At 42.7% G+C, this 24580-nt stretch overlaps 1 protein-coding gene and 1 long non-coding RNA gene across 4 annotated transcripts in view; one reads left to right on the top strand and one right to left on the bottom strand.

Annotated features, from left to right (window-relative positions):
• Positions 1-24580, bottom strand: part of LOC138854373 (uncharacterized) — a 423554-nt gene that overhangs the window by 253244 nt on the left and 145730 nt on the right. The gene's annotated exons all lie outside the window — the stretch shown is intronic.
• LOC128700678 (homeotic protein distal-less) overlaps positions 1-24580 on the top strand; it is a 293342-nt gene that overhangs the window by 241506 nt on the left and 27256 nt on the right. The window contains exon 3 of one of the 3 annotated variants that reach the window (XM_053793975.2): positions 21109-23555. The exons of the other annotated variants lie outside the window; for them this stretch is intronic. Coding sequence (XP_053649950.2) covers positions 21109-21870 — 762 coding nt within the window. The 3' untranslated portion in view covers positions 21871-23555. Of the gene's footprint in view, positions 1-21108; positions 23556-24580 lie in introns of those variants that run through there. 3 annotated transcript variants of the gene reach the window in all.

The following is a 24580-nucleotide window of genomic DNA, read 5'->3' as shown; positions in this document are numbered from 1 at the left end:
GTGCTCGGTATTGAGCAGAAAAGGCTGGAAGATATATGTTTATGTTTGTATGAAGGTAAGAAAAACAGTGCAGATGAGCAATGCAAAGCCTGCTTACTGAAGAAAGTAGAATTTTTTGAAACACAAAATTTCTAAAACCTTAAAGGAATTCTTTAAATTGTATGAAACAAAACAAAAAATGTGAATGTGATGGTATCTCTTCAGTGTTTGGTTAAATGTTAAGTAATTTTTTTTTGTTGTAGTCGATTTCTTTTATGTTAATTTTTGTTTAATTTTGTGACAAATGTATCGAGATGTTTTATAATGTGTATTGGTGACAACGTGAGTGTAAGAAGAGTGTAGTTGGTCGTTTAGGAATGGGAGGTGATGTGTGGTCTGGTGTGTGAATCGTAATACCAAGGTAAAAACTATCGAGGACTGAGTGAACTTAGACTCGCACGTGTGATAGGTAGCTCAAGTTTGAGCCCTTGCTGTTAGGAGCAAGAAGGGTAGAAGACTGAGTGTTCTGAGAAGAAATGAAATTGATCAAGAAAAAAAAAGTAGAAACTGTATAACAAAATTTCTCAATTTCTGATAGACCTAGGAAACTATGAGAGGAACTTGTTTTGTCAGAAATGCAAAGTAAATATTTCGTTTACTGTTAAGGTTTAGGTAGAAAATGTCCGAGATATTATACTTAAGCTTCCCGGATACTCAAGGATTTATCGAGTAAAGGGTTATTGAAGATTCTCCTGAATCTGTTATTTTTACAAGGGGAAAGAACAGTCGAATAAACAGAAGTCATATCAGTAAGGACGAGGGAATACAAGATCCCTCTCCACCACCCTTTAGGCAATTAGTAACACTTAAATGCTACTTAATCGTCCCGAATGAGTTCTGAATAACCCACATTACTCCTAATACACTCTGAAGTGATACTCCATTTAACAGCAAGAATTAATAATTTTATACGCATTAGGATAAGTACACACACTAACACTATACGAGAGTATCGTGATTTATTACTTAACTATGAAAACAAGTAGGGATACAGAATAATTCTTTGAAAGAACGTTTACAGTAGTCAACAATAGCTTCAATACCAGCTTCCACCAAATCCTTCAGCACAGGTTTCAGAAATACATTCAGAAATGTCATCATCTATCTCAAGGCTCAGCCAGCTGAGTGGCTGAGCCTTGTTTCTCATTCTCTCCATCACATGACCCCTCAACTTGCAGCAGTACAAGGAAACACCATGTCTGGAGACACTTCCCTAACATCCCAAACTCAAACGGATAGGCTGCCTCTCAATTCAAAATGTATGTATGCATGTATGTATACATTTATGGCTGTATGACTGCATGAGTATAAAAAATGCATCAGTTCCTTGGCTAAAACACAAAATCAATGCCATGGAGATTCTTTATAATGTGGACGGATTCATAAATCAAAGTTGGAAGCACACAGTGGTGTCCCAGTGCCTGGTTTTCACCGAGTGCCACACACGCTGCTTTAATAGTTTGTTAGTTTCGTTAAGATTAATGTGGGTGCAGACGTGACGTCACAGGGGGTTGCACGAGTGGAAGGGGAGGGGAGGAACCACCTAGGGTACACTTGTTCTGATTACTGTGTATGTGGAGGGGTTAGAGGAGGGGGGTAGCTGAAAGGCTGCGAAGGGGTTATTTGTGGTTGTGAAAGGGAGATAGAGTGAGTGGGGGGTTATATGGGGCTGGCATGTAGGTTTTATGTGGTTTACTAACTACAGTAGGATGAATATAGGTGGGAGAACTGAGAGTACTTGTTATCCCTGCCCTTGTGTGGGCAAGGTGGGAAGGGTTTGGTATGCGTGTACCTCCTTTCCTATTCTTGACTCACACACCTAGATAACACACGATAATTCTTAATCTAGATAGAAGCAGAGGGTGAGGGATGGAAAAGGTGGAGGCAAGTGTGTGACTTGTTTTTTCTATTCTTGGCTCACACACGTAGATAATACACGATCATTCTTAATCTAGATAGAGGTAGATAGTTCTTATCAGCACATAGCCTCGGTGTGGATTACCAACACACGTGCTACCTCTCTTTTCTATGTATAACCATGTGTCTAGAGGAATACGGGAGTTTTGTTTTTATATCGTGGCAGGAGAGTTTGTGTGTGAGGGTCGCTGGAGAGTTGTGGGTACAGGCGTTGTGGGTGTTCTTGGAGAGTTGTGGGTACAGGTGTTATGGTTGTTGTTGAGTTGTAGGTAGAGGTGTTGTGGGTGTTGGAGAGTTGTGTGCGTGAGACTGATGTAACGGTTTTTAAATAGGCCAATTATCTTTTTATGTACTCATTTAAGTATATTCACCGACTTGTTGAATATATATATATATATATATATATATATATATATATATATATATATATATATATATATATATATATTCGTGTCCGTGTGTGTACGTGTTCGTGAAGGTGTGTCTAGCGTGCGTGATTTATGGTTGGTCTGTTCTAGAGAGTCATTCCTGTGCTATTTTGAGAGTAAATGCCTTTGTGTCTTGACTTTTTTTTTGTGCCTTGAAATATTTTTTTCTTTGTGAATGTGCGTGTGTGCCCTTGGGGGGATTATACACACATACACATACACACACACACGTATATATATATAAATATATATATATATATATATATATATATATATATATATATATATATATATATATATATATATATATATATATATGGGGTCCACCTCTGGTGTAAACTGTGGGACCCACAGCCTCGGAGAAGTGGATAAAAAGGCTTTAAGGAAGAATATTTGGATTTCTTCCTGTGTGTGTGTGTGTGTGTGTGTGTGTGTGTGTGTGTGTGTGTGTGTGTGTGTGTGTGTTTATACTCGTCGAGACAGGAGGGCACGAAAGATGGGAATACTGCTTCGTCTTAGACTGTCAGATGTCATTCGACATTGTGCCTCAGTAGAGACATACCCACAAACTGTGGATACAAACGAGGATGACGAAGAATGCTTAAATGTAAAAAAAAAAAAAAAAGAAGACCGTCACGGTGAAGGCAGAAGAATCAGGCTGGACAACAGTATGAGGAGTCTTACAGGGATCAGCCCTGGGATCTGCATTATTTATGATAAATTTAAACGACCTTCCTAAGGAAATCAACACCTACTTTTCGATGTTTCAAGACGATACGAAGTTGATACATCGAGCTCGAACGGAAGATAATAGAATGAAACAACAGAAAGATTCCTGACGGACTGCAGGAATGGTTCAATATGTGGTTGCTCGAGTTTAACCCCAGTAAATACAGTACTAAAACTAATTAGCTGAGACAGGAAAGCACTTTAAGACATCAGTTATGGAAGTGGACTTGAGTGTAGACATTATACTTAACACCTGTCTTGAGTGTATCATCAAGTAACACCAGCAGGTGATGCACCACTGGTATAAGTAACACCAGCAGGTGATGCACCACTGGTATAAGTAACACCAGCAGGTGATGCACCACTGGTATAAGTAACACCAGCAGGTGATGCACCACTGGTATAAGTAACACCAGCAAGTGATGAACGACTGGTATAAGTAACACCAGCAGGTGATGAACGACTGGTATAAGTAACACCAGCAGGTGATGAACGACTGGTATAAGTAACACCAGCAAGTGATGAACGACTGATATAAGTAACACCAGCAAGTGATGAACGACTGATATAACTAACACCAGCAAGTGATGAACGACTGGTATAAGTAACACCAGCAAGTGACGAACAACTGGTATAAATAACACCAGCAGGTGATGAACGACTGGTGTAAGTAACACCAGCAAGTGATGAACAACTGGTATAACACCAGCAGGTGATGAACGACTGGTATAAGTAACACCAGCAAGTGATGAACTGGTATAAGTAACACCAGGAGGTGATGAACGACTGGTATAAGCAACACCAGCAAGTGATGAACGACTGGTGTAACACCAGCAAGTGATGAACGACTGGTATAAGTAACACCAGCAGGTGATGAACGACTGGTATAAGTAACACCAGCAGGTGATGAACGACTGGTATAAGCAACACCAGCAAGTGATGAACAACTGGTATAAGTAACACCAGCAGGTGATGAACGACTGGTATAAGCAACACCAGCAAGTGATGAACAACTGCTATAAGTAACACCAGCAAGTGATGAACGACTGGTATAAGTAACACCAGCAAGTGATGAACAACTGGTATAAGTAACACCAGCAAGTGATGAACGACTGGTGTAACACCAGCAAGTGATGAACGACTGGTGTAACACCAGCAAGTGATGAACGACTGGTGTAACACCAGCAAGTGATGAACGACTGGTGTAACACCAGTAAGTGATGAACTGGTATAAGTAACACCAGCAAGTAATGAAACGACTGGTGTAACACCAGCAAGTGATGAACAACTGGTATAAGTAACACCAGCAGGTGATGAACGACTGGTATAAGAAAAATTCCGTCAGGAACCTAAAGAGAATAGCATTAATGTCGTTGAACAACACATAAGTAAAAGTAGTGCAAGAATAAGTGAAAGATAAAGCGCAATGAACAAAGAAAAGTGAACAGAATAATAAAGAGGAAAAGTAAATTAGATACAGACTTAAAGACAGAACAGAAAATTCGATAAAGATATCAAAGAACAGAAAAGAAAGGAAAGATTACAAAAGGGGAACGTTTTAAAACAAACGATGAAAAATGTAATAATTAAAAAACAAGAACAAATTAAAAAAAGAAACTCGCAACATCAGAAAAACGCAGAATACCTAAACAAAATTATTTAGTTATTCTGTCAAAATTTTGATGTCAATTTATTTTTGACGAACAGAAATGATTGAGTCTTAAGCGCAAAAAAAAAAAAGTCAGAGGAAAGGGATCAAACAGATGAGGTGGTTGACAGATTGCCACAATTTCACTAATGATATGTAAATCAGAAGGTTTACCGATTACGGGTTCTGAGGGAAGATGTTTGTGAAGACGGATCTGGCTTTGAGGATACGTTGTTGTTGTTGTTGTTGTTGTTGATAATGATGATGGTGGTTACTGAAAATTTAACACATATGCAACATCTGGGTATCTTTAATGTAGACGCTTCGCCATCCAGTGGTTTTATCAGTACAAATTCTAGGACATAATTTGAAGACAGTGGAACTATATACAAAAGATGAGGTAATCAGTCCCCAGCCTTGGTGTAAAATCTTGATTCTTCACGACTACGGTGCTCTTCACACCAATTGAAAGGCTGAGGGACTGATTATCTCATCTTCTGTATATAGTTCCACTGTCTTCAAATTATATCCTAGAATTTGTATTGATAAAGCCACTGGATGGCGAAACGTCTACGTTAAAGATACCCAGATGTTGCATATGTGTTTAATTTTCATCTTGTCGGTATTGTATACCGTTCATGTACAAGGTGGTTCATATTCAGGGTTACTAATTACTGATAATGTAACGATAAAAGTGAATGACACTGATAATGATACTGACGATGGTGACATTAACGGTAACATCGCCCCTTCTCCGCTGTATAACCATGTCGTCTCACTCTTATATGTGCAGCCGAGGTGTTTATGCCACAAATAATGGTGAAGGTCGCGTTGTGAGTTTGTGTGCTTACTAGGGAGTGATTGTCAGGACTGTTTCTGTTAGCCTACATTCAACCAGCGTTGTTGGTGCCTGGCCCTCTTGGGCCCTATCATATTTTACTCTGGATGAGGTGCTGTTCGCACCACCACCTCATCCAGCTCGTTCCATATATTCACATATGTGAAGCTGACATGTTTCCCAACATCCCTTTGCAGTGGCAGACCCAAGGAGCAGAGTTTAGAGAGAATGAAGTCCCCGAAAAATTCCTTCACTCCTTACAAAATCCCATAAATAATAATAATAATAATAATAATAATAATAATAATAATAATAATAATAATAATAATAATAATAATCATGCTTCAAGCCCTCGTCCAACCAGAATATCACTCCTACGTCCCTCACACATAAAACTACTGGAGCAGTCCTTAGTCACTTTGGGTGCTCTAGATTCCCATCTTTTATCAATGCATCCTTGTTCATGTTCATCTGTCGTTAGTCTGTGTAATTACATAGTTGAGTTAGCAGGTGTCGAGCTCCAGCTCTCGTGCCAACTCTGTTGGCTTGACTGATTTTTGTCTGTTGTTTCCGTTCCTCTCCTTTACTACTCTTGACTTCTGTAAAAGGTTTCCCTGGTATTAACTTTTTCTTGAGAGAACGAAGACAATGTGTAGAACAAGCTTTGGGTAACATTTCCCTCAGGGTAGTGACACAATATGCAGAACAAGCTTTAACTGACACACTGTTTCAATCGGTATAGTTTGTTTTACCCGTTTCTTATTTCTGGCATAAACTTTGTGGCGAACATCGGTGTGTGTGTGTGTGTGTGTGTGTGTGTGTGTGTGTGTGTGTGTGTATGTGTGTATGTGTGTGTATGTGTGTGTATGTGTGTGTATGTGTGTGTATGTGTGTGTATGTGTGTGTATGTGTGTGTATGTGTGTGTGTGTGTGTGTGTGTGTGTGTGTGTGTGTGTGTGTGTGTGTGTGTGTGTGTGTGTGTGTGTATGTGTGTGTATGTGTGTATGTGTGTGTATGTGTGTGTGTGTGTGTGTGTGTGTGTGTGTGTGTGTGTGTGTGTGTGTGTGTGTGTGTGTGTGTGTGTGTGTGTGTGAAAATTTACGCTTGTTCTTATTATTACAGGTTCGTTCTTGTGCATGTATATCTTCGAATATTCGTACATACTGTAAGTGTCGTCTCAATAGTGGAAGGGCACCTTCAATGTCGTGCAAGTCGCCCAACTTGCTTGATCTACCAGCAACTACAACCACCTTCACAACGACAGCAACTGCTCCAGGACCACGCAGACAACGTTTACTAACTACTACAGCAGCAGCGACGACAACAGAGCAGCATCGAGAATATCTAAAATAACAGCGACCTGTCCGGGTTCGATTCCCAGCGAGGGTAGAAACAGTGGGCGTGATTCCTTACACCGGTTGCTTATGTTCACCCATCAGTAAAATGGGTACCTGGGTGTTAGTTGACTGGTGTGGGTCGCACCCTGGGACAAAACTGACCTAATTTGCCCGAAATGCTCTGCATAACAAGCGGCTTTATAGCAGTATGTCATTGATGTCAGCTAGGCCTGAATACCTTGTACATGTACTTGCAGAAATAAAGATATTATTATTATTGCTGTTACTACTATAAAAGCGACGGTGACAGGATAGCAACAGAGCCTGTGACGGAGGCAGTAACTGGACAGTGAAAACTACAGCGTCTGCTACGAAGAAGATACTTGTGTTATATTATGTCATTTAGCTCCTTTTCTGTGTAGTGGAGAAGGGTTGGGGAAGGGTCTTGTGGAGAAGGGGTGGGCTGTAAAGAGGGTGAGAAGGTTATGGGGAAGGGGAGGATGGTTATTCAAAGGTGGAAGGGACTGTAGAGAGGAGATTGTGGAGGTAGGAGGGTTGTGGAGAGGAGTAAGAGGATTGTAGAGAAGTTAAAGCGGGTTGTGAGGTTGGAAAAAGGTTGTGGAGAGGGGAAAGGATACTGTGAAGAAAGAAAACGAGACTGTGGAGAGGGGGTAAAGGGGATTTTGGAAAGGGGAAAGGGGGTATGTAAACATGGGAAAGTGGGTTATGAACAGGGGAGAGTGGGTTGTGGAGAGGAAAAAGGAACTTGTGGAGAGGGGAAAAGAAGACTATGGAGAGGGGAAAAGGAGATTATGAAGAGGGAAAAAGGGGATTGTGGAGAGGGGAAAGGGGGTGGGTTGTGAAGTGGAAGGGGGGAAGGTAGGAGCACACAATCCATCACCTGGATCGTATAAACGCCCCACGCTACCTACTATATATTCATGGCAAACCCGCGAGGGAAGGAACAGGGCCAAGCTGGACCTGCCATGATCTACGACTGCCATTACTGTGATGAATTCCCGGCACTCACACAACAAGGAACTGGTGACAAGGGGTCATTTCTGCACTGGTCTCCCCCCTCATTCTCCTCCCCCTCCCCTTTAAAAACCCCTCTTACACCTTCCTCCCCTCCCCCCTCTCTCACCCTTTTCCTTGACTCTTCCAACTTTGCTCCCACCATTTTCCTCCCGTTTTTTTTTTTTTTTTTTTTTTTTTTTTTTTTACAGAACGTGAAGTCTTCTTGACGAAGGTACGACTTGCGATATTTGTGTTGCGGCAAGGTGGTGGTGGTGGTGGTGATGGTGGTGGTGGTGGTGGTTTTGGGTGGTGGTAGTTTTGATGGTGGTGATGGTGGTCCTTGGTGGTGGTGATGATGGTTTTGGTGATGATGGCGGTGGAAGTGGTTTCGGTGGTGGTGGTGATTTTGGTGGTGGTGGTGGTAATAGTAGGGATGGTATTGGTGGTGTTGATGGTGGTACTAGGGAAGGTGTTGGGGATGGTGTTGGGGATGGTGTTGGGGATGGTGTTGGGGATGGTGGTGGGGATGGTGGTGGGGATGGTGGTGGGGATGGTGGTGGGGATGGTGGTGGGGATGGTGGTGGGGATGGTGGTGGGGATGGTGGTGGGGATGGTGGTGGGGATGGTGGTGGGGATGGTGGTGGGGATGGTGGTGGGAGTGGTGGTGGGAGTGGTGGTGGTAGTGGGGATAGTAGTGGTTGTGCTGGTACTGGTAGTTATCACTGCACCTCTGCACATTAAGTATGGAAAGTAAGCGTCTAGTTTCATAAGACGAACACCCTTTTCTTTAATAAATTATTCGCAGATGACAGACGAGAGCTTTCTAAGAGTGATTCTTTTTTTTTTTTTTTTTTGACAGGAAAAGCAATTCAGTGTGTGTGTGTGTGTGTGTGTGTGTGTGTGTGTGTGTGTTTGGTTGCTTAATAGGGTTTCAAGCCTACCGACTACAAGAGGATCATTAAGGCTGCACATAATCTTTGCACTGCCCTACAAAATTGTTTTAATCTCAAAAAGAGGGATTAAAGCAAACTCTCAGTATATATACTATACGCTCAGAATATATACTACACCTATCGGTGTATATATCCTGTGTGTGTATGTGTCCGTGTGTCTGAGACTTCTAAAAGTTCACGAGCTTCAGTTTGTTCACAACTTAGTTTGATTTAGAAGGAATATACTAGAAATACTTCGTGTTGAATCCACACAGGACTCTTCAAAAAAATAATGTATTAAGGTTATTTATACACCTTATCGTGTCCTAAAAAAAAGGGGGCGCATAGTTATAGAGGGAATGTACTCGACACGTTAATGAATTCCTTATGCGCCCTTCCTCATATAGAAAATGGGTTGACGTACACTGATGGACGTCGGTAAAAGGGTGACTAAAGTAAATGTTCTTATGTGTGTTAAGCTGTCGCACCCACCTCTGCGGCCGTGTTTATGTTGGACATAAGTTTGTGGAAGGGTATGTTTGTATAATTAGGTGTGGCTGCGTGGGTTTCTGAACTATTGTAAACAACTAGATGGAGGAATAGGGAGAAAGGGGGAGGATGAGGAGAAGGGGAGGGGGGAGGAAGAGAAGGAGCAGTAGGATTAGAAGTTATAGTGTACAAAATGGAGTAGGTACACGTTGACCACTGGGGAAGGAAAATGGGAGGCCACAAACGGACAGGAAGAAGGGAAAAGAAAGACAAAATGGAGAAAAAGGAAACGAATAAAATGGGGAAACGAGGAGGAAAGACGAAAGGAAAGTAGTGAATGAGGGGATACAAAAAGGAAGAGTATGAGAGAAGGGGAAGGAGGAGGGGATACAAAAAGGAAGAGTATGAGAGAAGGGGAAGGAGGAGCGGATATGAAATTTATGAGAGAATGGGAAAGGAAGAGGGACTGGAAAAAGAGATGGTAGGTAGATGATGGGGGTAAGGAGGAAAAAATGGTAAACGAAAAGACAATGAGAAATTAGAAGTGGAATGGTAGAAGATGAACTGGGGAGAGAGGGAGGAAAAAGAGGAGGAGAAGAGAGAGGAAGAAGAGAAGTAGGACGAAGAGGAGGAGGAGGAGGAGGAAAAAGAGGAGGAGGAATGAGTTGGGAAGGAGTGAAGGGAAAAAAGTAGAACGAAGAAAAAATCCTAAGACAATAATTTCAGCGTCAACGTTAATGTCAGTGAGGGAAATATTACAGCAGTTTGTGTGCGTATTTATTGTGCACACTCAATAATTCCTTATCGAGCACTGTGCATCATGTGCACCTTACTGAATGCTGTGCATCAGTGCACCTTACTGAGTACTGTGCATCAGTGCACCTTACTGAGTGATGTCAAGTTCCCTTTCAAAAATTTCCAAGAAAGCTAACATTATCAGACGAAATTTACTGTTGTCTCCTGAAGCCATGAAAGGTAAGATTGAAATAGAACTTACTCTCTCTCTCTCTCTCTCTCTCTCTCTCTCTCTCTCTGTCTCTCTCTCTCTCAAAAATTTTCTAAACGTCTTCATCATTTCTTTGTCTTTATTCGAACTATTCCTCTTTACTTTTCTCTTCTCTCTTTCTTTCTTCCTTACCTTCCTCCTGCCTCATTTATCTTTCCCCTCCGCCCCGCCTAAGTACACACATGCATTATACATCGATATGAAGTTGAAGCTCTCCTGGCGACGGCAGGTCGCTGTTATAGGCGGGGAAGCAGGGGCAGCGTTAGCAGTAGCAGAAGGAGAGGGGTAATAAAGGAGGGTATGCGAGGGGGAGAAAGAACTTGGGGTGGGGGAAAGTAAGAAACAGGATAAGGTGAACGGAGACACTGTAAGAGAGAACAGGATGACGAGTGGTGGGGGAGGGGGGGAATCAGAGAAGGGATATGTAACAGAAAGGAGACGGAATAGGAGGTGAAAGACTGAAGGAAACAGTGTAAGGGATACGTAACAGTGAGGCGGAGGTGAGAGAGAAAGAGAGAGAGAGAGAGAGATAAAGGAGAGAAAATCAGCAAGACATCCTACTGGGGCAAGTGTTCCACAAGGAAGTGTGCTTCGGCCAGTGTTATGGAATGTCTACTTCAATGACCTTCATGTCATCGCAGAATCCCATGCATATGCAGACGACTGTACTCTGACATTTACTTATCCAAGAGAAGAAATGTCAGCTGCTCTAAGCTACATCAATCACCGGCTAAAAGCTATATCAGCCTGGGAAAACCGAAGACAACAGATATGATAGACACCATAATGGTATTGCCAGAGCAGTAGTCAGTATGAATGGGAGAGTGTTGGTACCTGGAAAAGAAGTTGATATCCTTGTGGTGAAATTTGACTCCAAACTGACTATGAAGAACCACATTGTAAATCTTGTAAACAAGGCAGCCAGGAAGCTTATAGCAATTCGACGTATCTCGCATCTGCTTGACAGTAGGGGTTGCAAGATTCTGTATGAGGCACAAGTACGCTCGCACCTTGGGTATGCTCCATTTTCTTGGTTTGCCTGCCCCCCATTTCATCTGAGACTGCTTGACAGAGTAGAGAACAGAGGAAGACGTCTCATCTCTCACCTGGACCTATCCTGGACAGATCTGTCATTTCCGCAGAGCCTTCAACACAGGAGGGATGTGGGCGGCCTTATTATGTACAAGGCCAACATTGTCAAAGTACCACACTTGGCTCCACTTCGAGGACAGCGAGAAGCAAGCTTCTATACCGCAAGACGGGCAGAAAGCAACAACTTCACTCTGGCTGTACCCTTCTCCAGAACATCACTTCATCTGAGATCATTTATCCCCAAGTTGATTCGAGTTTGGAACACATTCGTACAGCATAATGATATCAACCAGATAAAGTCAGTTGATCAAATGAAAATTTGATCAACTCCCTACTTGTATGTTTCATAAAAATAAAAATACTTTCAAATGAGCTGATGTAGGTAACAGCTCTTAGCTTGTCAATAAAGTTAGGAATCCTTAACTTGTCAGTAAAGTTAGGGATCCTTAGCCTAACCTTGTCAAACCCTGCGTAAAAAAAAAGAGGATGAGAGGGAGAGAAAGGATGAGAAATTGGGGTGAAGGATAGGTAGCAGTTAAGAGGGTGAGGAGGAAGACGGGGAAATAATGTGTGGGATAGGTAACAGTAATGAGGAGGAAAAGTAAATGAAGGAAGGGGTATGCAAAAGGGAGGAACAACAGGGAAGATAGGGAAGGGGGATGAAAAGAGGATTATGATGATAAAGGGAGAGAGAAGAGAGAGAGAGAATGTGTGTGTGTGTGTGTGTGTGTGTGTGTGTGTGTGTGTGTGTAGTCACCTATTTGTGGTTGCAGGGGTCGAGTCCTAGCTCCTGGCCCCGCCTCTTCGCCGGTCGCTACTGGGTCCTCTCTCTCCCCGCTCCATGAGCTTTATCATACCTCGTCTTAAAACTAAGTATGGTTCCTGCCTCCACTACATCACTTTCTAGGCTATTCCACTGCCTGACAACTCTATGACTGAAGAAATACTTCCTAATATCTCTCCGACTCATCTGTGTCTTCAACTTCCAATTGTGACCTCTTGTTTCTGTGTCCCCTCCCTGGAACATCCTGTCTTTGTCCACCTTGTCTATTCCGCGCAGTATTTTATATGTCGTTATCATGTCTCCCCTGACCCTCCTGTCCCCTAGTGTCGTCAGGCCGATTTCCCTTAACCTTTCTTCATAAGACATTCCCCTTAGCTCTGGAACTAACCTTGTCGCAAACCTTTGCACTTTCTCTAGTTTCTTGACGTGCTTTATCAAGTGCGGGTTCCAAACAGGTACTGCATACTCCAGGATGGGCCTGACGTACACGGTGTACAATGTCTTGAACGATTCCTTATTAAGGTATCGGAACGCTGTTCTCAGGTTTGTCAGGCGCCCATATGCTGCAGCAGTTACCTGGTTGATGTGTGCTTCCGGAGACATGCTCGGTGTTATACCCACTCTTTGGCCACCTAGCCTATACTCTGTCTGCTGTGTGTGTGTGTGTGTGTCTGTCTGTCTGTGTGTGTGTGTGTGTGTGTGTGTGTGTGTGTGTGTGTGTGTGTGTGTGTGTGTGTGTGTGTGTGTGTGTGTGTGTGTGTGTGTGTGTGTGTGTGTGTGTGTGTGTGTGTGTGTGTGTGTGTGTGTGTGTGTGTGTGTGTGTGTGTTCGGGCGCACACTGATGGAAGCAAGCAGAGCGGCTGGCTAGACAGGTGTAATGAGTACAGGTAATGATTTCAACGTGATGAATGACCACCATTATCTTACTACACAAAGAAAGTAGCCATAAAGAGCTCTCAGGGTATAAGGACATTATCCCTTGTTAGAGGCACTTGCAAACCGCTAGTTACCTCGTTACGTTTTTTTTTTGGGGGGGGGGGGGGAGCTTTTTTTTTATTTTTTTTTTTGCACCCACGGCCAAGCCGCCCTTATTGCACACTAAAATATTACTAAATGAGCTAAATTTTAAACATCAACTTATATTATACTTTGAGATTTTTTAAGCCCTGTGTAACACTTTTTATTAATTCTTAATGTTTATAATATTTAACAGGTTATGTCGGCAAAAACAACAACAAAAAATAAAATAGAATTATACTCTTTTTTATTTACAATAATTTTGCTGCAAAGCTTTTTTTTTTTTCAAAGAATTTGCTGTTTTTCAGACTTATAACACGGGTTTTTTTATCGAGAGTATCTGTAACATACGACCTCTCACTCCAAAAATATTGTTTGATCCAAGGCAGGAGCAACATCTAGCATCCTAAACGACCTCCTCCTCATTGTTATTGGAGACACTTATGATACCAGAAACTTTCTTAAACTATTTCCTGAATAATTTATTTTGTTGAATAATATAATCTTCCTCAGATCTTTGTGTACCTTATCTCTGCATGTGATACTTGACAACAACGTACTTAAAGTAATAAAAATCGTGCTCAACAACGTACTCAAAACAATTATCCCAGCCTTCACATAGCACACTTATACTACTACTATTACTACTATCACTATCTACAACATAGGCCAGTAGGCCTACTGCATTGCCTATGCTCATTCACCTCACGTGAAAATGTATGTATATCCTGTGTCCCTGTATTGTTTGTAACGACTTTACAAAGCTCCTGGAGAGCGCAATGTTGCCACAATAAAATACCACTTTAGTTCCACCTGCCATTTTTCCTAGCAACGTACAAGCCAATAAGATGACTTGCGAGTGCAGACGGAGATCAAGATCAAAGGCGGAGATCAAGGATGAGGGGCACACGAGTCAACGAAACGTCAGGAAAAAAATCCTTAGTCTTACGTTGGTCTGCGAGTGAAATGACCTAAGCAAAGTGGTGGTGGAAGCAAACATCATACACAGGTGTGGAAGGATAATTACGACATGGCCCACAAAGTACACACACAAGTCTTAGCCTGGAGGAAAGACTTAACTCTTTCCCCCAACTTCTGAGTGAAACTACGTGGGTACACAATTTTCAGAACTAGTTCATGTAGTCTATCACCAAACATACCATCGGGGGTGAACATAAACCGAATCACTATCGCGGTGTATGAGCGATGGCCATACTTGAGAAGGGTATTGAGGAACTTCAACAAAGTGCCCTGAAGTATTATACATATATATAACGTATGTCAAAGCCCATCAGCATGGAACCCAAGCGTGATTATATATGTCAAGTTAGGAAAAGAAATCACAGTATTTTCCGGCATATAAGGCGCGCAATCATGAGACATATAAGACGATGTTTCCAGCAGTTGTATCGAAACGTTAGTACACAACTGTTAAAAGCCTAACTCAAAGCCTACCCTTGACCCTGACCTTGAGTATATAAAACGCAAAGTTTTTTCCAAAACATTTTGTGGGCAAAACTGCGCCTTATATGCCGGAAAAAATGTAAAATAACTAAATCTGATACTATTCCGTGTTATACGAGACATAATCACAACATACAATATAATGGCTTCTTAAGATATATAGTAGCAGACGGCGTGAAGGACGGCAACTTGGAACAAGAAGGCACAGATAAAGGATACACTGAGACAGCTCTAAAAAACGTATGGTAGAACCCAAGAAGATAGCAATTAATGAATGCGGTGTAAGCCGAGTAAGGAGGGTGACAATAACAAGTAAAGTGGATACACACACAAACAGATAGGCGAGCCCCCACACACACATACACAGAAAATATGCGCGCGCGCACACACACACACACACACACACACACACACACACACACACACACACACACACACACACACACACACACACACACACACACACACACAAAATCAACAGGATAGTTTTCGAGTAATAAATCTGTTCTGGGAAAGGAAGTCGTTTTGATATATTATTCAGGAAGCGAATAACAGACCTTTCAAGCAATCGACAATATAGAGAGAGAGAAAAAATAGCCCCACATAAATCACTCACATCACAAGAATACGAGGAAAGTGAAGCATAACTTTGCAGAAGTGCTTAATATTAAGACAACTCTCCTTTCCCTTCCTCACCCCTTCGTCTTGTTCACTTCCTTTTTTGATGATAAACTGATGTTAACATCTCCTGGACTCTCACGCACTCTGCGACCAATACAAGTGAAGTCTGCTTCATGGTAAAGTAATTGACCAACGGTACTGTAAGACAGAGAAGCATACTGTACATCTTGACTGGGGTAATGTGACTGAACTACGTTGAATGGAGGCGGTAAAGAAAAATGGGCGGACGGAGAAGAGTGCGGGCGAGAGAGAAGACAACCTTTAGATAGGTTTTTCAGGAAACAGTACAAGTGTTTCCTGACGTAGGTCTTAGTCATATGATGACCCACAGCTGGAGCTTTAGATCATCTGATCGAGGCCTTTCGCTGGCTTACCTGTCCGCTCCTTTAAAAATTAAGGTTATAATTATAGGTAGTAGGTTGGTAGACAGCAACCACCCGGGGAAGTACTACCGTCCTGCCAGATGACTGTGAAACAGAAACCTGTAACTGTTTTGCATGATGGTAGGATTGCTGGTTTCTTTTTCTGTCTCATAAACACGCTAGATAACAGGGATATCTTGCTACTCCTACTTACACTTTGGTCACACTTCACAGACACGCACATGCATATATGTATACATACATCTAGGTTTTTCTCCTTTTTCTAAATAGCTCTTGTTCTTCTTTATTTCTTTTATTGTCCATGGGGAAGTGGAAAAGAATCTTTCCTCCGTAAGCCATGCGTGTCGTATGAGGCGACTAAAATGCCGGGAGCAATGGGCTAGTAACCCCTTCTCCTGTAGACATTTACTAAAAAAGAGAAGAAGAAAAACTTTATAAAACTGGGATGCTTAAATGTGCGTGGATGTAGTGCGGATGACAAGAAACAGATGATTGCTGATGTTATGAATGAAAATAAGTTGGATGTCCTGGCCCTAAGCGAAACAAAGCTGAAGGGGGTAGGGGAGTTTCAGTGGGGGGAAATAAATGGGATTAAATCTGGAGTATCTGAGAGAGTTAGAGCAAAGGAAGGGGTAGCAGTAATGTTAAATGATCAGTTATGGAAGGAGAAAAGAGAATATGAATGTGTAAATTCAAGAATTATGTGGATTAAAGTAAAGGTTGGATGCGAAAAGTGGGTCATAATAAGCGTGTATGCACCTGGAGAAGAGAGGAATGTAGAGGAAAGAGAGAGATTTTGGGAGATGTTAAGTGAATGTATAGGAGCCTTTGAACCAAGTGAGAGAGTAATTGTGGTAGGGGACCTGAATGCTAAAGGAGAAACTTTTAGAGAGGGTGTGGTAGGTAAGTTTGGGGTGCCAGGTGTAAATGATAATGGGAGCCCTTTGATTGAACTTTGTATAGAAAGGGGTTTAGTTATAGGTAATACATATTTTAAGAAAAAGAGGATAAATAAGTATACAAGATATGATGTAGGGCGAAATGACAGTAGTTTGTTGGATTATGTATTGGTAGATAAAAGACTGTTGAGTAGACTTCAGGATGTACATGTTTATAGAGGGGCCACAGATATATCAGATCACTTTCTAGTTGTAGCTACACTGAGAGTAAAAGGTAGATGGGATACAAGGAGAATAGAAGCATCAGGGAAGAGAGAGGTGAAGGTTTATAAACTAAAAGAGGAGGCAGTTAGGGTAAGATATAAACAGCTATTGGAGGATAGATGGGCAAATGAGAGCATAGGCAATGGGGTCGAAGAGGTATGGGGTAGGTTTAAAAATGTAGTGTTAGAGTGTTCAGCAGAAGTTTGTGGTTACAGGAAAGTGGGTGCGGGAGGGAAGAGGAGCGATTGGTGGAATGATGATGTAAAGAGAGTAGTAAGGAATAAAAAGTTAGCATATGAGAAGTTTTTACAAAGTAGAAGTGATTCAAGGAGGGAAGAGTATATGGAGAAAAAGAGAGAGGTTAAGAGAGTGGTGAAGCAATGTAAAAAGAGAGCAAATGAGAGAGTGGGTGAGATGTTATCAACAAATTTTGTTGAAAATAAGAAAAAGTTTTGGAGTGAGATTAACAAGTTAAGGAAGCCTAGAGAACAAATGGATTTGTCAGTTAAAAATAGGAGAGGAGAGTTATTAAATGGAGAGTTAGAGGTATTGGGAAGATGGAGGGAATATTTTGAGGAATTGTTAAATGTTGATGAAGATAGGGAAGATGTGATTTCGTGTATAGGGCAAGGAGGAATAACATCTTGCAGGAGTGAGGAAGAGCCAGTTGTGAGTGTGGAGGAAGTTCGTGAGGCAGTAGGTAAAATGAAAGGGGGTAAGGCAGCCGAGATTGATGGGATAAAGATAGAAATGTTAAAAGCAGGTGGGGATATAGTTTTGGAGTGGTTGGTGCAATTATTTAATAAATGTATGGAAGAGGGTAAGGTACCTAGGGATTGGCAGAGAGCATGCATAGTTCCTTTGTATAAAGGCAAAGGGGACAAAAGAGAGTGCAAAAATTATAGGGGGATAAGTCTGTTGAGTATACCTGGTAAAGTGTATGGTAGAGTTATTATTGAAAGAATTAAGAGTAAGACTGAGAATAGGATAGCAGATGAACAAGGAGGCTTTAGGAAAGGTAGGGGGTGTGTGGACCAGGTGTTTACAGTGAAACATATAAGTGAACAGTATTTAGATAAGGCTAAAGAGGTCTTTGTGGCATTTATGGATTTGGAAAAGGCGTATGACAGGGTGGATAGAGGGGCAATGTGGCAGATGTTGCAGGTGTATGGTGTAGGAGGTAGGTTACTGAAAGCAGTGAAGAGTTTTTACGAGGATAGTGAGGCTCAAGTTAGAGTATGTAGGAAAGAGGGAAATTATTTCCCAATAAAAGTAGGCCTTAGACAAGGATGTGTGATGTCACCGTGGTTGTTTAATATATTTATAGATGGGGTTGTAAGAGAAGTGAATGCGAGGGTCTTGGCAAGAGGCGTGGAGTTAAAAGATAAAGAATCACACACAAAGTGGGAGTTGTCACAGTTGCTCTTTGCTGATGACACTGTGCTCTTGGGAAATTCTGAAGAGAAGTTGCAGAGATTGGTGGATGAATTTGGTAGGGTGTGCAAAAGAAGAAAATTAAAGATGAATACAGGAAAGAGTAAGGTTATGAGGATAAAAAGATTAGGTGATGAAAGATTGGATATCAGATTGGAGGGAGAGAGTATGGAGGAGGTGAATGTATTCAGATATTTGGGAGTGGACGTGTCAGCGGATGGGTCTATGAAAGATGAAGTGAATCATAGAATTGATGAGGGGAAAAGGGTGAGTGGTGCACTTAGGAGTCTGTGGAGACAAAGAACTTTGTCCTTGGAGGCAGAGAGGGGAATGTATGAGAGTATAGTTTTACCAACGCTCTTATATGGGTGTGAAGCATGGGTGATGAATGTTGCAGCGAGGAGAAGGCTGGAGGCAGTGGAGATGTCATGTCTGAGGGCAATGTGTGGTGTGAATATAATGCAGAGAATTCGTAGTTTGGAAGTTAGGAGGAGGTGCGGGATTACCAAAACTGTTGTCCAGAGGGCTGAGGAAGGGTTGTTGAGGTGGTTCGGACGTGTAGAGAGAATGGAGCGAAACAGAATGACTTCAAGAGTGTATCAGTCTGTAGTGGAAGGAAGGCGGGGTAGGGGTCGGCCTAGGAAAGGTTGGAGGGAGGGGGTAAAGGAGGTTTTGTGTGCGAGGGGCTTGGACTTCCAGCAGGCATGCGTGAGCGTGTTTGATAGGAGTGAATGGAGACAAATGGTTTTTAATACTTGACGTGCTGTTGGAGTGTGAGCAAAGTAACATTTATGAAGGGGTTCAGGGAAACCGGCAGGCCGGACTTGAGTCCTGGAGATGGGAAGTACAGTGCCTGCACTCTGAAGGAGGGGTGTAAATGTTGCAGTTTAAAAACTGTAGTGTAAAGCACCCTTCTGGCAAGACAGTGATGGAGTGAATGATGGTAAAAGTTTTTCTTTTTCGGGCCACCCTGCCTTGGTGGGAATCGGCCAGTGTGATAATAAAAATAAAATAATTATAACTATTTTGTTATCTAGGGAACAACCAAGTGAGCGGGCGAACCTGGCAAGTAACAACAGGTAGAAGAGGAAAAACAACTAGTAAAATATTACTAGAGCGGAGGTAGAAGAGACCAAGAAAACAAGAGCCCAGACAGGCAGGCATAAAGGAAGCCTGGAAAGTATTTAGTTGTTTTTTATGTATTGAGCCAAACTAGATACCTCAGCAATGTGCTGCTATCCTATTGTGTATGATAGTTGCATAGTGGGAACAAAATCTATTTCCATGTCATATTCCATCACTCAAGATGGGGCTCAGACAAGATGTTGTCAGCCTGAACTGGGAGATTTCAGTAGGGCTATGCGGATATCCTCAAGTATTCCAGTAAGGATTCGTCAACTACGGGAGCTTCAAAGGTTTCGTTCCTGCATAGCTGGAGTTACTATCACAAAATAAACAAGTTAATACGCAAACAAAAATAGAAAAACTGCAGGGAGAAGAATGGTTGAAAGGAGTATAAGAATATAAGAGAAATAAAGACATAAGAGGGTAGTCTCATACTGCACGTGGTGAGTGCGTGCAGCAGAGTACACTTAGTACTACGTGGCGAGTGCGTGCAGCAGAGTACACTCAGTACTACGTGCAGTACATCCATAACAGCTGTGCTCAGAAAGGTTTGGAAATTCCTTATTTTACACAATTCATCTCCTTAAGCACTACCCGGCATCAGTGTCAGAAAACTCTGTGTTTACATTTCTTTACTCTTTATTTCAGAATTATAGATTAAGTTAAGACAGATCAGTTTACGATATGTTAGATCAGGTTGGGTTGGGTTTTAAGTTATAGTAGGGCACGTTTAGGTAACTTAAATAAACCCATGATAGTCGATATTTGATCCCAAATGAGCAAAGAATGAAAACGGCCGCGATATGTCTGACAGCGTTGTGTTTTGGAAAAAATAAGCAACGTGAAAATCAGTTTTTTTTTTTAGACAGTTTGCAAGAGGACGGGGTGGTAAACAGATATTTCCAGCTTTCCCCAGATATAACAAAATGAACAAGATGTGCTGCCTAAACGGATCGTTAACAAAATATGTGCTGCAATACATGCTTCTTAAAGTCCTGTTAAGAGACGAATAACATTTGCTCTCTCTTGTGTTCATCTGACTTTCATGAGACTGTCACTAACACCTTAACACTAGTGTCTACGCACTTCCAGACCTGCTCAAGATTCTTGGCAATCTTTTTAGATTTTATCTTAAGCCATCTGAAGAGAAACTGCAAGTCTCTCTGTCTCTTTAATCTTCATATTTTTTCCCTGTGGAACATAGTAATAAAGAAGTGAACGTGTGATCCTATTGTATCATCAAGTAATAAATACTGGTGATAAAAATAAAATTTAACAGTGGAACATTTAGCATAAATAATGTCATGTTTACTTAAGTAAATTTAACGTAACTGAGTAGTTCATCTTGCACCACATTTAGTTAATTGCAAATTATCTTATAAGTGTGCAAGAAGCAATATTATTGCACATGACACTAAAAAACAATGAAATTCATACAAGATAAAAATTACACTGAAATATAAATAAAAAAAGGTTGGATAAAAAACTTTTCTGTGAAAAGAACCTGTGAAAAGAGTTGTAGAAAGATTGAAGCAGCGGAGATGAAGAGAACCAGTGGACTAACAGACACCTTCTCCCCCCGCAGGTGAAGATCTGGTTCCAAAATCGTCGGTCAAAGTACAAGAAGATGATGAAGGCGGTGCAGTCTGGAGGGCCCGGAGCTCCCCAAGGGGCACCTGTGGGCCCTGGCTCTCCCCTTAGTTCCTCTCCCCTCTCCGCCACTTCCCCTCTGCAGCCCTACACCACCCCTACCCCTCTCAGCCCTCCCCCACAGACACAGTCCCCGAACCATACACAGACCCCCGCCGTCCCTCTCTCTCAACCCCCGCCCCTCACTACTTTAGTTCCCATATCTCACCCCAACTCTCATTCATCCCCTGGTTCTCTCCTCATGGGTCACCCCCACTCAGGGCAGCATCCCCCTCCCCAACTAACACCATGCCCACCGCTTCACTCTCTCCCCCAGCCTCCTCCTCCACACCACCCGCAACACTCAGCTTCCCCGCTTTCCCATCCGCCTTCACACCCAATCCAGCTGCCGCCGCACGCCCACGGGCCGCCCCAACACCCGCCCACGCCCAGCAGCCTGTCGCAGGACAATCATGGTTCTCCCCAGCTGTGTGGCCCTGGTGCACCTCCGCCCCAGCACCACATGAACCACCCGCCCCACGGTGGATACATGCCGCCCACCTCCATAGCATCGCCCGTATCCTCTGCTGACCACATGTCCTTACCACCCGCCGCCTCTTCGCCCTCTTTGGCCGCCCACCACTGGGATATGAAGCCGCCCGTGTCGGCGCCCTACATGTACTCGTGGTATTCCCCAGACCAACATCTCCTTACTTAGTCACTCATCTTAATGTGTTGGCAATAAGGACCAGTGACCACCGCCAACTACAGGGCCACAGAGCTCCTATGACCCGCTGTGTGGCCTAATGGTGGCCTGCGGCCTGACAGCCGGGACCAAAGATGTCAAGAACAGCCCAAGAGGCATCCCAAAGATTTTGTGCAATATACTCGCCATATTGGCGATGATATGGAAAAGCTAATCTGAAACAGGTCTAGGAGAGGACCTGCGTAAGCAGGTTAGACCTGCCATAGGACAAATGGCTGCAGGGGAGGGGAGGAGTAAAGAGTGGCTGTGAGAGATATAGTAGGACCTAGTGCCAAGTGAGGAAGGCGAAAGTGCCAAAGCGCGCTATTGCTGAAGGCAGCCACGATCCTAATCCATCGTGGGAGCAACCTGGACACTTATACGACGTAACCTTTGTAGGTCAACAGACATTACCCGAGTGATAATCTTCACTTCCCGTGGACTCCTGTAAATATGCAAGTGAATGTTTACCAGTGAGAGTGATACTTAAGGAGACATTATATAATGCTGCGATGCTACATGGTGATTGGCATAGCCAGTTGTGCTTTATAGTGATCTAGTGTGTCAAGTCACCGAAATACTTAACTATTCAAACATCCCGTATCCAGCAAGCTCTTGAAGGATAATTCTGCAATTCTGATACACATCTGAGGGCGTCTGGAGAAGTCTTGAGCGCCTCGAGGCCTGGCTAGTCTTCGGCGGTTGTGGGAGCTGTCTCGATGCCTAAGAATGAGCTCGCTGGAGCTGGTTTGTTGACAGCTGGTTTGCGGACTTCTGGAAAATCTCAGTAGCGTCGGCCGATGACAAGGCTTGTGAACTTGGAAGTGTCAGCCCCGTGTGTGTGTGTGTGTGTGTGTGTGTACTCACCTAGTTGTACTCACCTAATCGAGGTTGCGGGGGTCGAGTCCGAGCTCCTGGCCCCGCCTCTTCACTGATCGCTACTAGGTCACTCTCCCTGAGTGTGTGTGTGTGTGTGTGTGTGTGTGTGTGCGTGCGTGCGTGCGTGCGTGTGTGTGTGCGCGCGCGCGCGTGCATGTATGTATGCATGTATGTATGTATCTATGTATGTATGTATGAATATATGTGTATGTGTGTGTGTGTGTGTGTGTGTGTGTGTGTGTGTGTGTGTGTGTGTGTGTGTGTGTGTGTGTGTGTGTGTGTGTGTGTGTGTGTGTGTGTGCGCGCGCGCGCGCCGAACACAGAGAGAGAGAGAGAGAGAGAGAAACGAAGTAGCTGTGGTCAGCTGCTGAAATGCCCCTACATGCGTGGCTGTGGTACAACAGCTGAGGTCAGGCTGACACGGGGGTCTTCGGAAGACCAGGTGGGGAACAACAAGCGACCACCAGTTGTCGGTTCAGTCATCAACCAGCACACAAAAACAACAAAATAATGCCAAAACATAGTACAGCGGAATGTTAGTTTATCACTAGTAACTGCAAGTGCACACTCCACTTTGCTTATCTTGTCGATTTGCATATCTCTTTCTCTCTCTCTCTCTCTGTCTCTATCTCACACACTTTTGTACATATTTAGACGACTTTTACTTCTCTATATCTTGCATTGTACAAAGCTGTGCTCAAAGTATTTCCAACAATATTTTTGATGTAAAGTGTATGTCGATGTTCCATATTAAGTGTAATAAATGTCAGCTAATTGTACATATTTTTTCTTTCTCTTATACCTTTATAATTGTCGAGTATGGTTAGAGGTAAGTCATTACCTAGAGTGCCACCTGTGTGTAATTACCTAGAGTGCCACCTGTGTGTAATTATCTTGAGCGCCACCTGTGTGTAATTATCTTGAGCGCCACCTTGTGAGGATGTCTTGTGTATTGACTTATTTTCTGAGGTCTTGACTTCTCTTAGATTTAGGGAATAATCTGCTAAGGAGGAGGAAGAGGATGGAGTAAGGGAGCAAGGAAGGAGTAAGATGAAATGAAGAGCAAGGGAAAGGGGTAGAGTGAGATCAGAGGAGCATCATATAGCAAGGCAGTGCACAGGGCATTCCTCACAACCTGTGTGTAATTACCTAGAGTGCCACTTGTGTAATTATCTATTTCCGTTTGTGAAGGAAAAGAAGGTGGACATCAGCTCATGGCCGCTTTTTAGTTCGGAGTGCCTTGAATTATAGTTATATTACACTTACGTTCAAGCTCTTTCGTCTGTCTCGTGAACACGTAAGACGACAGCAAATCTTACACACATTCTACTTATGTACAATATACGCTTTTCTTTTTGCTTATGAAGAATTTCCCTCAAGTACACGCGACCTGGTCTAAGAAGCAGTGATACCTATCATCTGTTAATGGTAACCAGAAGACATTTAGTCAATCTATCGTTTTCTAGATCCTGTCACTGTTTTGCTACTCGTACGTTGAAATTATTCTTGTTGTCTCTACTGTGACCTCTTGTTGTTGATCTTCGACGAAGCAGCTGCACTTTTCTACCCTGTCTATGCAATGGGGTATTTTGTACTTCGTGGTTACGTCCGTGGGCGTGTATACTTCCCCAAGTGTTTGCTACGGTTGAGTCTCAGCCCTGACCCTGCCTATTAAGGCTTTTAGTCTCCTAAGCCTTATCATACCCTTTCTTTAAACTGTGAATCGAGGTTTGTCTTCATATTTTCCTCCTCGAGCACACTCCACGGACTTTCCACCTTGATACTAAGGAAATATTTCTTAGTA

This window comes from Cherax quadricarinatus, chromosome 56 (assembly GCF_038502225.1).
Source record: "Cherax quadricarinatus isolate ZL_2023a chromosome 56, ASM3850222v1, whole genome shotgun sequence".
Lineage (NCBI taxonomy): Eukaryota > Metazoa > Arthropoda > Malacostraca > Decapoda > Parastacidae > Cherax > Cherax quadricarinatus.
This window is presented reverse-complemented; position numbering and strand designations above follow the sequence as displayed.